Here is a 14,273-nt window from a genome sequence, read left to right on the forward strand (position 1 = left end):
TTTTGACATGATACGTGATCTGTGATACTGTGAATTTATTTTGATTTGTTTTGATTTCTGAGATGATGAGAGATTGAGGATTTGATATAATAATTATCGGTTCTTTATTTTTGGAGCAGAATGGATGTTGACTTACTGCGGCCGGGCACAGTGCCTATATCTCCTGATACTGTTTTGTGGTTTGAATTCCTATTAGATCCAAACTTGCTGAAACAGCATTTGTGTAAACCTAACCCAGGTTTGGAATGTTTTTTTTTATTATGGAACATTTAGTGCCAAATTATTTACCAGTAATTAGAAACGTTTGTTTCTATCTAGTTTTAAATAATTGACTTACCTAAAAGGTAAACAAATCGCAAATAATTTCTCAGTTAACTCAGTTTCATATTAGTTTCTGTGAAAAGTTACTTGTTTTAAATATTTTAAGCTTATCAAAAAAAATTATTATAAGTAAATAATAGAAGAAACTTGACTGCAACAGCCTACAAAACTTAATTTTATTATCTTCCGTAGACCGTATCCCTCTATCTGGTGCAATTGGATAAATAGATTGTAAACGAAATATAATTCAAAATTATCTTTATTCTGAAGACTTAAAAATAATTCTTAAGCATAATTCATATTTATTTATTTGATGCATTAAATGCTTTTTTTACATATAGAACCTACACCATGCGAGTTGATAGAAGAATTCTTGTCTGTGGACTCGAAGCACTCAAACTCAAAGCCTACAAGCGAGAGAGTAGTAGATGTTGATGCTCCGCCTAGCCCTCCATCTGTTACTACTCCCACAAGCTTACAGTTTACTCGTAAACAGTTAGCGCTGAAAATTCTTGCATTAAAAGTGGCAGCAACTTTACATTGGAACTTGGGTATGATAAAATATTAGTAATGATTAAGTTTCTCAGTAATTTATTTATTAATCAGTTATGCACTTAATTTATTTAAATAAGTTTTAACTCAAAAACTCAAAAATTATACAATACAAAACTAAGACTAACCAATACTATTTCATACAAATTAGTGTAATAACTATTTTAAGTCGATCTCCTTGAATTGTAAAATTTCAGATATACTTGAAAGTAAACTGCCGCCACAGACGCAGCAGCACTTGATGCAGGATCTTGTTTATATGGCAACAGATACTTCTTTTGCTGTACCACCTATGGTAAATAAAGAACTACTCTAATAAATAAATTATTAACTAAATAAAGAACTTTAACTACAGTTTTTCTATTAATGAAGTCAGCTAAGCCTTGGTTGTAATAGTGAGTGTATAGTGCATAACATTTGTGTGCATAAAGCTGGGTTTCCTGCGATCATATTTTACTGTGTCAGGCAAGACTTAGTGCCATGCACATTAAAATAATGTGAATGTGTGTGTTTGGCTGTTTGTGTGTGTGGGTGCACTTCGAACTGTGTTCGTTCACTGGGTGTGCAAACTTCATTAAATAGGACATTCTCTACCACTAAAGAAAGCTGTTTTGTGTTCAACTGTGCTATGCCCGTCTTAAAAACCCACCCTTTATATTTAAGCTTCACGCAAACTGTGAAAACATAATCCACACCTAATTTTTTTTCTTTTATTTTCTTACAGGATATACCATCAGAATTTATACATAAAGCTCAAGTACAGTTTGCCCTCATACTGTACCACAGATGGGTTCTTAGATTTCCAGTGAAGGCTGCTCTTTATTCTAAATCAACTAAAATGGCTTTTGTTCACATGTATGTACCATAACACTATTTACCTACTGTTTCTTTATATATCAGTTATGTTATTTTTGTGTACTTATTTCAATTTGTTTACATATCTAGCTAATAATTTCAGGCTTATTTTGTGTTAATGCAGTTAATTTAGTCTCTGTAATCTCATTCTCTCCTTTTCTGCAGGGAGCATTATGAAAAGGACAGCAATACATTTAGAACTTTCATTTTAGTTTTAGTTTAGTTATAAAATTGTGTACAATATAATTCACCACAATGCATATTATCTTATTGAACAGGCCTGGATTGCAAGGAGAGAGTGGCTACAGTCCGCTGAATCAAAATTTTGAAAAAATCCTTCGGATGTGTGAATCTTCCCGCATGCAAAGCATTAGATACTTAGATAGTGTATTATCTTACTATGAAGCAACAATAGGTAGAAGAGAGGCAAAGAAAGTGAAAATACCAATTATGGAAGCTTTTGTTCACCTCACTGAAGATTCTGATGACATGAACCATAATTGGAATGCTGGTGACATTCTTATAAGCCAGTACGAGTTGGCAATGCAGATACATTTTGATCTCTGCTACAATTACTTCTTTTATGGGCAACATGATCTGGCAAAGCAACACATATTAGGGTGTAGAGAAAATTCAAGCCTACTTGAAAAAGAAATTTCTACGTTTGGCTATGGGAAGCATGTCACAATGCCATGGGGTAACTTTTATTATGCCAGTATGACTGAGGATGATATTTTAGGTTATATAAGAGCTCTTAATCTAGGGTATGAAGTCCTGAATGAAGAACCATCCCTCCTACAAAAACTCCAAGAAGCTGTAGCTAACCACTACACAGGCATTATAGCTATTCTTCAAGCAGATAATCTGGCAAGAGAAATCCCAATGGTACACAGAGAAGTTGTTGAACTTGATATCCAAGGATCTGCTTCAAGCGGAGCATTTACTGTCGCTAGAGATCTATTGAATCGTGTTGCAGCTTTAAACGCGGTCAGATATGCTCTCGAAGGAGGAATCCCGTCCACTCATCCTGACTTCATAAATAAGTTTAAAACATTTGGAATCAAATTTTTTGATTTACTTTTTTGGGCGATAGCTCCAGTTTTGACGTCCGATTTATCTGATATCGATTGGGACAATCTGAAGATGTTCTTTTTACATCTAGCTACGTCGCAGTTGAAAATACCAATAGAAAGAATAGATGAATATTTGAAAAAGTATGTGGGCGATGCAGCAGAAAGTATAAGAAAGAGATTAATATCCAATGAACAGTTGAATGAAATATTGAACGACCCCGCCAACATTGACGATGAAAATGTTGATATTCCGCGGGAGCTTCTAACAGAGGATTGGGATGTGCCTGATTTCGAATGTAAATCTGTACCAGAGCTTGAAATTGGTAGATTGAAAAAACGCCTTATTGAGGCGTCTACGGCAGACGACGTGCGAATGTGTTTAGTGAAACTCGCAATGATGGTTCCTTCTTCACCATTATGGAAGTTGAATCCATCTTGGAAACCTCCAGGGGGATTAGGCAATGCTTTGATTTCATTGCCGCGTGGATTTTTGCAAGATTTTGGATATGTTGTGTCCGGTGCGGCGAGGGCTCGCGCTGAAGCCGGATGCTCGCGAACGGCCTTATCACTACTTTCAGTATTAGAAGGCGAAGCTCGAAGCCAACTCGGTGGTAGTTCGGATCCTATACTGTACAGGCTTTGTCGTCAGTTGTCATGGGAAGTGTTGTTGCTTCAAGTAAATGTCATGCTGTCTGAGTGGCCTCACCATCGTATTAATCTGTCGGTTTTGGCTGATAAATGCAAGGCTTGCATAGCTGCTGCAAATTCGGGCGACAGTATTATTCCTCGTCCCCAAGTAAGTTAAATACTAAAAATTCGTTTCCATACCTCAAAAGGAAAAAAGAACCCTTCTAGAATCACTTCATTGTCTGTCTATCTGTCTGTCCGTCCGACCGTCCCTCGTGTCTGTCATTAAAACCTATAGGGTGCTTTCCGTTGACCTAGAATCATGAAATTTGGTAATTAGGTAGGTCTTATAGCACAAATTAAGGAATAAATTCGAAAACAGTGAATTTGTGGTTACATCAGAAAAAATGCATTCACGAAAAAAATTATTTACTAAATCACAAATAGATGGCGCTGTTGTGATTAACTTGCAGTGCTGTACATAAAAACGTTAAAATATCTTGTACGATGGTACGGAGCCCTTCATATGCGAGCCCAACTCACACTTGACCGTTTTTTTTATTAATAATTATTTTCCAGGTAATTGAATCATGTTGGACTTGTCTAGTGAATGCTTGCGAGTGGGAAGGGGCGGGCGTGGCCAGTGGGCCAGGGGAAGCTGCGTCGGCGTTATGTGCTGCTTGTTGCGAGCTACAAAGAGGAAAGGGTTCAAGGAAATTCCCACGAGCATTGTGGGACTACAGTGAGTACAATATTTTTTTTATTTAGAATTATATACATACATATAGCAGTTCTCTGTACAATATTTACTGTGTGTAAATATTTACAATATTTAATACAATATAATCTTAACCTTCTATTCATGATTTCCAACTTTTTCCAAGATAAAATAGTCAAAGAACTTGAAATGCTTTGTTAATTTTATTAAAATTCACTAGCTGATGCCCACTCATCGTTCGCGTAGATAGAGCGAAATCTATAATTTTCCGGAATAAAAAGTAGTCTATGTGTTTTTGCGTGAAAGAGTAACAAACATACACACTTACACACAAACTTTTGGCTTTATAATACTAGTGTGATAATTATTTCCAACAGCTTTATCAATATACAGCAACGGATCAAGCGGCCCCGTTAAGCGGTCGGCGGGCGGGATGCCGTCACACTCTCGGGATGCAACGAACGTGGCAGCGGAAGCTAGAAACTCCTTTAACGGTTTCTTGGCTACATTGCGCGAACCTCTGGCAGTCAGCGTCATGATGTCCCTCCTTGCAAGGATACACAACCTGCTTATAGACGACAGTTCGCTGGAACTTGTCGTTGAGTACACAAATCTTTGGCCGTCGAACATCTCCAATATAAACAATTACAATGTGAAACACGTTCTGGAATCTCTAACTGAACTGCTCGAGAGGAGTTTGAAGCTGTACCCGTATAATACGTCATGGTGAGCTATTTAACTTGTTTTAAAATTCAAAATATTTTTATTGAATTAGACTTTCACAAGTTCTTTTGAATCGTCCAAAGCATCTACCACTGGTTCGGAATGCCTTTCCTACCGAGAAGAACCGGTTGCTCTTTTCAAAGGTTTGATATACAATATTATGCCATGTATAAAAGCAATTGAAGTCTCGCGCATTGCTGGAGCGAATTGCATGTCAAATCCACACTCTTTTATCATTTACATAATCTTCGATTGTAATTATGTCTTTCTCAAGAGCGTATTTTTAATAGATTTATTGAACTTGCGTAAAGGCAAGTCCAAAATTGATTGAGGAATTTTGTTTTAAAGTTTATACCCGTTCCCACAAATGACTTTTGGACCTTTCTCGTGGATAGCTTCTCCAACTCATTAGCAATAGAAAAAAACTGGAACATCTTCGAATGATTTTATTCATTTTAATTTATTTAATAAAAATTGATTTAATTGTATTCATTATTTCATGTAGAACCACTAGTGTCTCTTTTGCTTTTGCTAGTATGACTACCACTGGAAGAGCCAGCAAGATACTCAGCAGTTGCTCTTTTCTATTATTATCCATTCACATTTTAACTGTTCAATTGACAACTGACAGAAAAATAGGTAAGTACTACAAATAAATAGTGGCTTGTCTGACACTTTATTTATTTCCCTTTCAGGCTACGTCTATACGGCGACGTAGAAATGGCTGGAAGTCGTTGGGCGGCCGCTCTGCGCCGATACCTATGCGCCTTGGCCGCAGCCACGTGGCACTTCGCGAAGAGGGCGCCTGATGAGGGCGGGCTGGCTCGCCGCGCTGCTCGATGTTGCCAGGCACTCTCGGCGCCCACGCAGGCAGCTGCGCTGTGCCAACTGCCTGACGAGCCTGATTACGCGACCGCTTTTAAATGCCTTGCTGAGAAGGTATTTTTTTTTAGGTTTTTCTTTCAACACTTTAAGAAGAGATTTTTTTAAATTCAGATACAAGTTAGGCCTTGACACAATCTCGCCTGGTAGTAAGTGATGTCTACGACGAGTAAGTCTACGACGGAAGCGGGCTAAGTAAAAGCTGAAAGTGGTCCTTTGCAATTGTCGGTTTTTAGGGTTCCGTAATTTTGATTATTTTTATTCAGGCATATATCAAACCTGGACCTGAAAGCTGTTTCATACATTAAGAAAATATTTAATCTTCGTAATTTTTCAGACTGGTAATGCAGCTGATGCAATGGATGGCTACTATGGCTGTCTGTGGGACGGGACTCTGTTAGAAGTAGGCGTTGCTTTGCACGCGCGTCGCGGGGAAGGAGGGCGCCGGTCTAGGGCAGTGAAGGCCGCCGGTGCGCTCGAACTAAACGCGAACAATAGTGAAGACATACAAAGAGAAGCTGCTGCTATACGACGCGCTAGACTGCTCCGGGCACTTACTAATCAATATGTTGCATAATATCAAAATGTAAATAATAATAATTGAATAAATGAAATTTATACATTTTTAAATGTTTTTCTATCAGAAATTATGTAAGTATTTATGAAAAATGAAGATTTCCATGAGTCATTATTGTTTGTGGTTTAGCCTCGCCTCGACGTTCGGAAAATATCTCTACGAAAAGGGTCACGACAGCAAGTCAGTCATGACTCACAATATTATGGTTGAAGTTAGCTTGGGATACTAATGTAGTGGGTTCCCAATCCTTTCCCTTTATCTATTAAGAGAAAGAGATATCAATTCTTAACCAGTTAATAAGTAGTAATACCCGGGACCGACATTCCGAGACACGCAGAAAATGTGATTATCTCAAATACCAAAGTCGATCACCCATCCAGTTACCGACTTGGTTCAACGTTGCTTAATCGATTGATGTGCGTTGTCATAACTAGGCCACCATCCCTCGGTAATTATTGTCAGTGTCACAACTGTGAAGGAAGAAATAAGAAAAGATGGATGGACTTAGACAAGGAACTTTTGGCGTGTGGCCAAAATCGGAACTAACACCGCCATCCTGTGTAGTGTCACGCTGTACCTTTTTTTAACTGGTTGTACGGCTCTGGATTCTAACACGCTGTCCCCTTGCATGTGGTGTTGCTAAGTAAAAATCTGAATTTCACTGTTTTTTTTTTTAATATTAGAGTCATTCCTTATATATCCTGATATTAAATACAGCATTAAATGTGTCTGCATCTTATAGCTATATTTAGCACTAGATAAGTATAGTATTGAAGCTAGTAAACAAGTGCAAGTTGCAAGAGTATGGGCTATCAATAGTTTTATTATTATTTCCCTATCTATGTGGAAATAGGGATGGCTTTCCCAATTTCTCATTCAGTTAAAATTAAATACCCAAAACTTATTCGATGTTACACATTGACATTTTCAAAATATTCCCTAAAATTGAGAAGATCCTGATTGCTGGCAGCCATTGTTCTACAACTACGCCCCCCGTCAATGTCATTATAATGATCTATGGTTGTAACCTTTTTTTCTCTCTCTCTCTCTCTAGAGCTCTCTCGTCCTCGTCTGGCTTTACAAAGATTAGCCAATGTCAAGTTTGTAGTTATTTGTAACATGTTAAGGAAACTATACAAGTATATGGACCCCGTCTGTGCCGGCGCTCGCCGAGACACGCACGGCACCCCCTTAGAGCGCTTTCCAGTCAGTTTTAACAAAAACAGACACTCCAAAAAGGCAGAGCACACCCGCCAGCTAACACCAACACAGACTAAGTCCGGTTATAACCTTGGATGCCTTGGATTTGGAACTTATAATATTATGTAGTTATCTGTGATTTGGAACACAGACCAGTAATTCGGATTGGAACTCAAACTCAAAATAAAAAATATAAAGTCAAACTCAAAAGTGGTGGGAAAATATAGGTACTGGTTATTATTATTAATAATATATTTCAATTTTCAGTACAATAAAAAATATTGGTAAGTAGGCTACCTACTAAATAAATGTGATCAATTTACAAAAATATTAGTTCTGTTTTGTCTCCTGTGTAACGAATATTATTATTTTCTAAAAATAGATTAAACTTTTAATTATTAGTATTAAGTAGGTACCTATCTGGATGTTTTTGTCATAAACCTCAAGTGATATTACTTACTGAAATAATCTTTTTGATGATAACAACTTTATCCCAACTCAGTATAATATATCAATATTGATTCTTATTTCTGAGCAGTTCAAGTTCAAAATGCTCCAATTTTTTTGGATCTATCAAATAATATTTTGACTGCATTGATGATAAACTTATGAAATTATCTTATTAATTGCTTTATCAAGTTACGTAAAATGTTTTTACATAACCTGAAATAGCTAAACGATTTTTTTAGTGCAAAAATACTTTTAAAAAAATTAAGTAAATTTTCAGATTTTTACACAAGATGGATGGTTTGCAATTAGTTTCGTCTAATAAGATATTTGGAGGGTATCAAAAGGTGTACTCTCATGAATCGTCAGAGTTACAATGCAAAATGAACTTCTCTATTTATTTACCGCCTCAGGCTGAAGGTGGTGATGTAAGGCTGCCAGTTATATTCTACCTCTCCGGCCTTACTTGTAATGAACAAAACTTTATAACCAAATCCGGTTTTCAAAGGTATGAACTATGTTATATTCTTAATTTGATTTAATTTAAACATCTATTGCTAACTATAAAAGGTAAGTATTATAAAGAATAAAAATACAAGAGCCACTTAAAAACAAAGGGTGTCCTTATCGCTGCAGTGATCACTTCTAGGCAACCCATACTTAATAGAAAAGCTTATCATTCAAATAATCTCTTTAGATGCATTTCATCATTTGCATGCAATCATCAAGTGAATCTGACAGTAGTTCAAAATGCCCTACTTACTAAGAACAACCAGCAAAGAACTGGTTGTTTGTCCATTTCAAAAAACTTATTTAAGTAACTAGATGATGACCGCAACTTGTCCACATGAAATATTTTGTAATCCTGTGGCAACATTTTGATTTTCCGAGGCAGAAGTAGCCTTAGTCTTTCCGTCGGATGCAAGCAACTTTGTGCCAAATTTCATCAAAATCGGTTAGAACGGATAGGCTGTGACAAGCGAGCAGACAGACACAGTTTCGCATTTATAATATTAGCATGGTTATTAAATGAATATACAAAGATTCAAAGGGTTATAATCAAAGACTGCTTAGTTCATGTTGTTCCACTTCTGATTCTGACAAAACCGATGAACCCCTATATAATTTTAGATATGCAGCTGATCATGGTGTCATAGTAGTCGGACCTGACACCTCTCCTAGAGGAGTCAAGATCCCTGGTGATGATGAATCCTGGGACTTTGGTGTTGGTGCCGGATTTTATCTGGATGCTGCTAAGGATCCATGGTCCAAGAATTATAGGATGGGCAGCTATGTGAACAGGGAACTATATGAACTTATCCTGCAAAGTTTTAGTAATGTTGTTGATGCCAACAGGATAGGAATAATGGGACACAGGTAACAATCTATACTAATAAATAAAATTGGAGTGTCTGTCTGTAATTTCGAAATAACTACCTCATATTAAGCTCATATGGTTATTTGAACGATACCATAACTGAATCACACGTTTTTAAAATTTTTGTCTGTCTGTCTGTCTGTCTGTCTGTCTGTCTGTCTGTTTGAAAAAGCTAATCTTTGGAACGGCTGAACCGATTTTGACGGGACTTTCACAGGCAAGTAGAGGATTGACCAGGGCGTAAAATAGGCTACTTTTTTAACCGACTTTCAAAAAGGGAGTTGTGTTTTTCTACCTATGTACACCGAAATCTCCGAGATTTCTGAACCGATTTGCGTCATTTCTTTTTAATCGATAGAGGAACTTTGCGACATTGTTTCATAAAAAATTTGGAGTCCAACTCCTCAATCCTGATGCTGCTGGGGATCTGACCAATCCACGCGGGCGAAGCTGCGGGTATCAGCTAGTAACATAATATAATCACAATTAAAACCACCAGATAGGCAAAGCTCACCCATTCTTAGTTACCTATTTTAAAAAAGGGCCTAGGGTTTGGTCACTGGCATTCACCTCTATCTTTCAAAATTATGTGCATCTAAGCAATTAAATATATCTTGCTTTAATTTTTTATTTTTTTAATGGCAAAAGAAAACATTATCAGGAAACCTGCAAGCCTGTAGGTTCTCCATAATGTTCTCAAAAGTGTGTGAAGTCTGCCAATCTGCATTTGGCCAGTATGGTAGACTATGGCTTAAAGGAGACCTACCCGGCTAGCATGGACAGTAGATAAAAATTATATCCCCCGATTATATCCACTGATGTCATACAAATCAGTGGATATAATCGGGGATATAATTTTTATCTACTGCCTATGCTAGCCGGGCTGTAGTAGGCCAGCGACGGTTGATGATGATAATGATGATGTATAAAATAATGGTAATTTTTGTAACTCTTGTATTTTTCAGTATGGGTGGTCATGGAGCTTTAGTATCAGTTCTAAGAAATCCTGGACTATATAAATCAGTGAGTGCATTTGCACCTATATGCAATCCAACAAAGTGTCCATGGGGTGAGAAAGCCTTCACAGGTTACCTCGGAGATGACAAGAGCCAGTGGGTTGAATGGGATGCCACTGAATTGGTCAAGAAATATGACGGACCACCACTTACATTGCTAATTGACCAGGCAAGTTAAAACTTAAAATTGTAAATCACTCTTACAAGTTTATTAGGGTTCCATACCTCAACAGAAAAACAGAACCCTTATAGAATCACTTTGTAGTCGGTCTGTCTGTCTGTCTGTCTGTCGTGTCTGTCAAGAAAACTTTCTCATAAGAGTTTAGACGGCTCTAAACTCTTACGAGAGAGATATAAGGGATATGTTTAAGCGATAGAAAGAGAGGCGCTTATTAAATTTTAGACTGCAGCACTGTGCAAGCTGAATTGCAATTTTTACGGATTAACAAGAGGTACAATTTATTTTAACGTTTTTCAGAATGGACCTTCTTAAGTTGAACTGGTGCTATTAAGTATTCTATTAAGTAGTAGTGCCTAAAGCACTAAACTAAGCTATCAAGTTATCAATTTAGTTATTCTATTCTCAGAATAATATCAAGTTTTTTTTTATTTTAGGGTGCTGCAGACAAGTTCTACACAGAAAAACAGTTGCTACCTGAAAACCTGGTCGAAGCCTGCCGCTCTGTAGAAGTTCCGGTCATTTTGAACTTGCGCGAAGGATATGACCATTCCTATTATTATATTTCCACTTACATTGGTGAACATTTTGATTTTCACGCTAAAATACTCAAAGCATAGAGTTAAGGATATTGCCACATTGTGGGCTAATTCTGTTGTACACAATTTCTATGGATATTTACTGATATAGTATCTGATAGGTTGAAATATATTTCTTTTTTGGTTAAATGATGGATTTTTTGGTTAAACTTTATTAGTTGAAGGCTTATGATTGATTCTCTTATGGACTAACAGTAATTATAATGAAATCTTATAAGCTATTGTATTAATATTTCTTAATCCAACCTACATAATTTTGCATCACCTTTCTTCTAATTCGATGCGTTTGCGACCTACATATTAAAAGGTCTAAATGTATTGCTATCCCTTTCAGAATGCTCCCTGCGGAAAACGATAGCACTAGATCAATTTAGAGGTTATGTACCTACAACAGAATTAGCCCCAATATCAGTTCTTGTCTGTGATGAAATAATTTGCACTATAAGTGCAAGACAGTTAAGGATGCAATATTCATTACCTAATTTTTTGTAACTTAAAATGCATTTATAAAGTGATAATTTTGGTTCATAATAAAAGATGTTTCACAGGATGTTATAATTTATTTTATAAATTTATACTACCTGATCCGCCTGGCTTCACTCGGGTAAAATTTAGTAGGTACCTATATATCACTACCCATATTATAAATGCGAGAGTGTTCCTTTGTTGGTTTGTCCTTCAATCATGTCGCGACGGAGCAACGGATCGACGTAATTCTTCACAGTTAAAGACCTGGAGAGTGACATAGACTATACTTTTTATCCCAGAAAACCAAAGTTTCTACGGGATGTTTAAAAACTAAATCCACTCAGGCTTTGCTAGTGATAGACAAAGTAACTTTGTAATGGTGAAGGAATTATTGAAATCGATTGATTAGTTTCATCGACTACAAACAAACAAATCTATCCTCTTTATAAATTAATTACAATGATACAATGATTATGAGGAGATCCATAGGAGAAGCAGAGTAACCGACATAGTTTGAATAGGAGCTGAAGTGGCATAGTGAAAGGCATAGTTCTTAAGACCGATAGACGTTGAGAAATGAGAACCCAAGGTGCTAGAATGGCGTCGGAAAGCGCGATTAGGCGCCGCGGCGCAAGAACCGTGCCGTGTGGAAGTCTACAAGAGACATATAGGACGACAAGGATATTTTGGCGCGTGGCTAAAATCGGAACTAACGCCACCATCTTGTGAAGTGTCACGCTATCAATGTCAATGTCATTCAAGTGCCAAAAGATCCTTGTCGTGCTGTTTGCCCGACAGTGGACTCGTTCGACACTTGAGAATGATGATGACGAGGATTATTATTATTTTAAGAATTGAAAGAACAAGAACAGAATTGGTTTGTAGATATATATATTTTATATATTTAGATTCAATTGACTAACAAGTTAGTTATCAAAATTAGATTATCTAAAATAAATATAACCGTTACTATTTAAGTTACACCGTTTCCTTTTCATCTATATATCATGAATCTTTCCTGATACTATGGTAATACTGCAGGAATTTGTCTCTATTTCCCCAAACATGCATGTTGCCCCAGTAGCACCAGGCCCTGAAAAAAAAACTTGTTCAGTTTATACTTTCACTAATATCAGATTTATTTTAAACTGATTTCAAAAACACTTGAAAGGCAATAAATAAATTTTATTACTTTCAGGCCAATTTATTGTAAACCAATTATTATTAAATACTTTAATCTAAACAATGAACAAGAAATCAAAATTAACTATTTTTGTATGTGCAGATTATTATTTTCTTTATCTACCCACATAACAATATAATATTCAACATACACGTACGTGTAGCACGTACACGTGACACGTGCGTAGTGACGCGCGTGAACCCATAGACATAAATAACTGCACGCATTACGTCTACATGAACGTTCACGCCACGCAAGTGGTATGCCATGTCTCATACAGTTCCATACATTACAACGCAGTGTACATGCTACGTCTACGCTTCCGCAGCCTGTTAGTGTTTGTACTTTGTGTACAACAGAATTAGCACAAATAAGTTCTGTGAACCAACTGCTTACACAGTATAATTTATTAAGAAACACTTACATGCCGAACAAAGCACCGCCAAGATGAGCCGCATGATCAAAAAATTTCCATCCCAAGACTACTCCCGCCAGATCCACGCTCATTATTACCTTTATTGCCTGTAAATCACACAAAATATTTACAAATTGATATCCACTGTAGTGCACAGGTATTCCCTGGGTGGGATTTTAGGTATGAAACTATTTAGTCATTATGAAAAATAAGCATAAAGTTATTAGGACTAGGGTAAGCAGTGCTTTTATGCCTCTATGACTTGCACAGTGATATAATATCCACTTCATGCACTCGTTTCCCACAAACTAAATGATAAAGGATAACCATTCATGGCTTAGTATTTATCAAGACACGCGATAGCGTGTCTCGCCAAGTTCGATTCTAATAAGAACGGCGGCACGCTGACAAGTGTATATTACACGAACCATTTCGAGCTACTTTTGACTCCCCCATAACTCAAAAAATATTAAACCTACACATTTATAATTTTGCATATCTATTAAGGTCTATTTGATCGCTTAGAAACCCAAATTTCATGAAAAAATCTTTTGCAGTTCTTAAGTTATTAACGTCTGAAAAGTGCCATTTTTAACACTCACTCACTCACTCACTCATCAAAAACCTAACCTACTTCCAGGTGAGTTAGAAACTTGAAATTTGGTATAGTGATAGGTAATTAGGTGTATACAAAGGAAAAAATCAGAAAATAGCAAATTATGTTTTAATATGTCATATATTATAGGACAAAGTTATTGGGGCGCCTTGTAGAGAACAGCAAGTATGGATCGAGGCACACATTTTAAGTTTGTAACACTGTGTAATTACCTACCTACTTTCACAATTAATAATAGTGCATTTGTTTATATACTCATCTTTAGAGATCCTTGACCTGTGATCAAAGCCATAATTAAGTGGTCGCCAGTTCGAATTCAGAAATTATGAACGAATAGGTATGAAGGCAAAGTTATTTCATATTATACCTACCTACTTGAAAACAAACAATAATGAACCCTATTACAGGTATGTGTTGTCTAATATACTAGTTGATGCCCGCGACT

The 14,273-nt window shown here is 36.6% G+C and overlaps 4 protein-coding genes across 6 annotated transcripts in view; 3 read left to right on the forward strand and 1 right to left on the reverse strand.

Annotated features, from left to right (window-relative positions):
* LOC123864454 (integrator complex subunit 8) lies at positions 1 to 7,796 on the forward strand. The gene is made up of 10 exons (XM_045904896.1): positions 1 to 238; positions 663 to 872; positions 1,071 to 1,168; positions 1,598 to 1,728; positions 2,007 to 3,597; positions 4,008 to 4,170; positions 4,524 to 4,872; positions 5,565 to 5,808; positions 6,089 to 6,347; positions 7,766 to 7,796. Exons 1-9 carry the CDS (start codon positions 121 to 123, stop codon positions 6,326 to 6,328), a joined length of 3,144 nt encoding a protein of 1,047 aa, XP_045760852.1. The 5' UTR covers positions 1 to 120; the 3' UTR covers positions 6,329 to 6,347; positions 7,766 to 7,796.
* On the forward strand, positions 7,665 to 11,530 carry LOC123864487 (S-formylglutathione hydrolase). Of its 3 annotated transcripts, none has more exons than XM_045904968.1 (5): positions 7,665 to 7,812; positions 8,256 to 8,483; positions 9,107 to 9,352; positions 10,319 to 10,538; positions 10,985 to 11,530. In XM_045904968.1, the coding sequence occupies exons 2-5, from the start codon at positions 8,269 to 8,271 to the stop codon at positions 11,165 to 11,167; spliced, it is 864 nt and encodes a 287-aa protein (XP_045760924.1). In that variant the 5' UTR covers positions 7,665 to 7,812; positions 8,256 to 8,268; the 3' UTR covers positions 11,168 to 11,530. The 3 variants fall into 3 exon arrangements, with proteins under 3 accessions (XP_045760924.1, XP_045760925.1, XP_045760926.1); XM_045904969.1 differs by having other exon boundaries at positions 7,670 to 7,755; XM_045904970.1 differs by having other exon boundaries at positions 7,698 to 7,759; positions 8,251 to 8,483.
* The window catches only part of LOC123864461 (sodium-dependent phosphate transporter 1), a 23,970-nt gene continuing 17,534 nt past the window's right edge, over positions 7,838 to 14,273 (forward strand). Inside the window, exon 1 of the mRNA XM_045904918.1 lies at positions 7,838 to 7,954. The gene's annotated coding sequence lies outside the window, so the exon portion shown is untranslated. The remainder of the gene's footprint in view (positions 7,955 to 14,273) is intronic.
* LOC123864485 (presenilins-associated rhomboid-like protein, mitochondrial) overlaps positions 12,489 to 14,273 on the reverse strand; it is an 8,563-nt gene continuing 6,778 nt past the window's right edge. Inside the window, exons 8-9 of the mRNA XM_045904963.1 lie at positions 13,222 to 13,319; positions 12,489 to 12,707 (exon numbers count right to left, since the gene is read on the reverse strand). Coding sequence (XP_045760919.1) covers positions 12,620 to 12,707; positions 13,222 to 13,319 — 186 coding nt within the window. The 3' untranslated portion in view covers positions 12,489 to 12,619. The remainder of the gene's footprint in view (positions 12,708 to 13,221; positions 13,320 to 14,273) is intronic.

This window comes from Maniola jurtina, chromosome 4 (assembly GCF_905333055.1).
Source record: "Maniola jurtina chromosome 4, ilManJurt1.1, whole genome shotgun sequence".
Classification (NCBI taxonomy): domain Eukaryota; kingdom Metazoa; phylum Arthropoda; class Insecta; order Lepidoptera; family Nymphalidae; genus Maniola; species Maniola jurtina.

Coding starts and splice junctions, on each gene's coding strand:
- LOC123864454 (XM_045904896.1), top strand. CDS start 121: ATGGATGTTGACTTACTGCGGCCGGGCACAGTGCCTATATCTCCTGAT. Junction 873..1,070: donor AACTTTACATTGGAACTTGG/GTATGATAAAAT, acceptor GTAAAATTTCAG/ATATACTTGAAAGTAAACTG. Junction 4,171..4,523: donor ACGAGCATTGTGGGACTACA/GTGAGTACAATA, acceptor TATTTCCAACAG/CTTTATCAATATACAGCAAC.
- LOC123864487 (XM_045904968.1), top strand. CDS start 8,269: ATGGATGGTTTGCAATTAGTTTCGTCTAATAAGATATTTGGAGGGTAT. Junction 9,353..10,318: donor ATAGGAATAATGGGACACAG/GTAACAATCTAT, acceptor TGTATTTTTCAG/TATGGGTGGTCATGGAGCTT. Junction 10,539..10,984: donor TTACATTGCTAATTGACCAG/GCAAGTTAAAAC, acceptor TTTTTATTTTAG/GGTGCTGCAGACAAGTTCTA.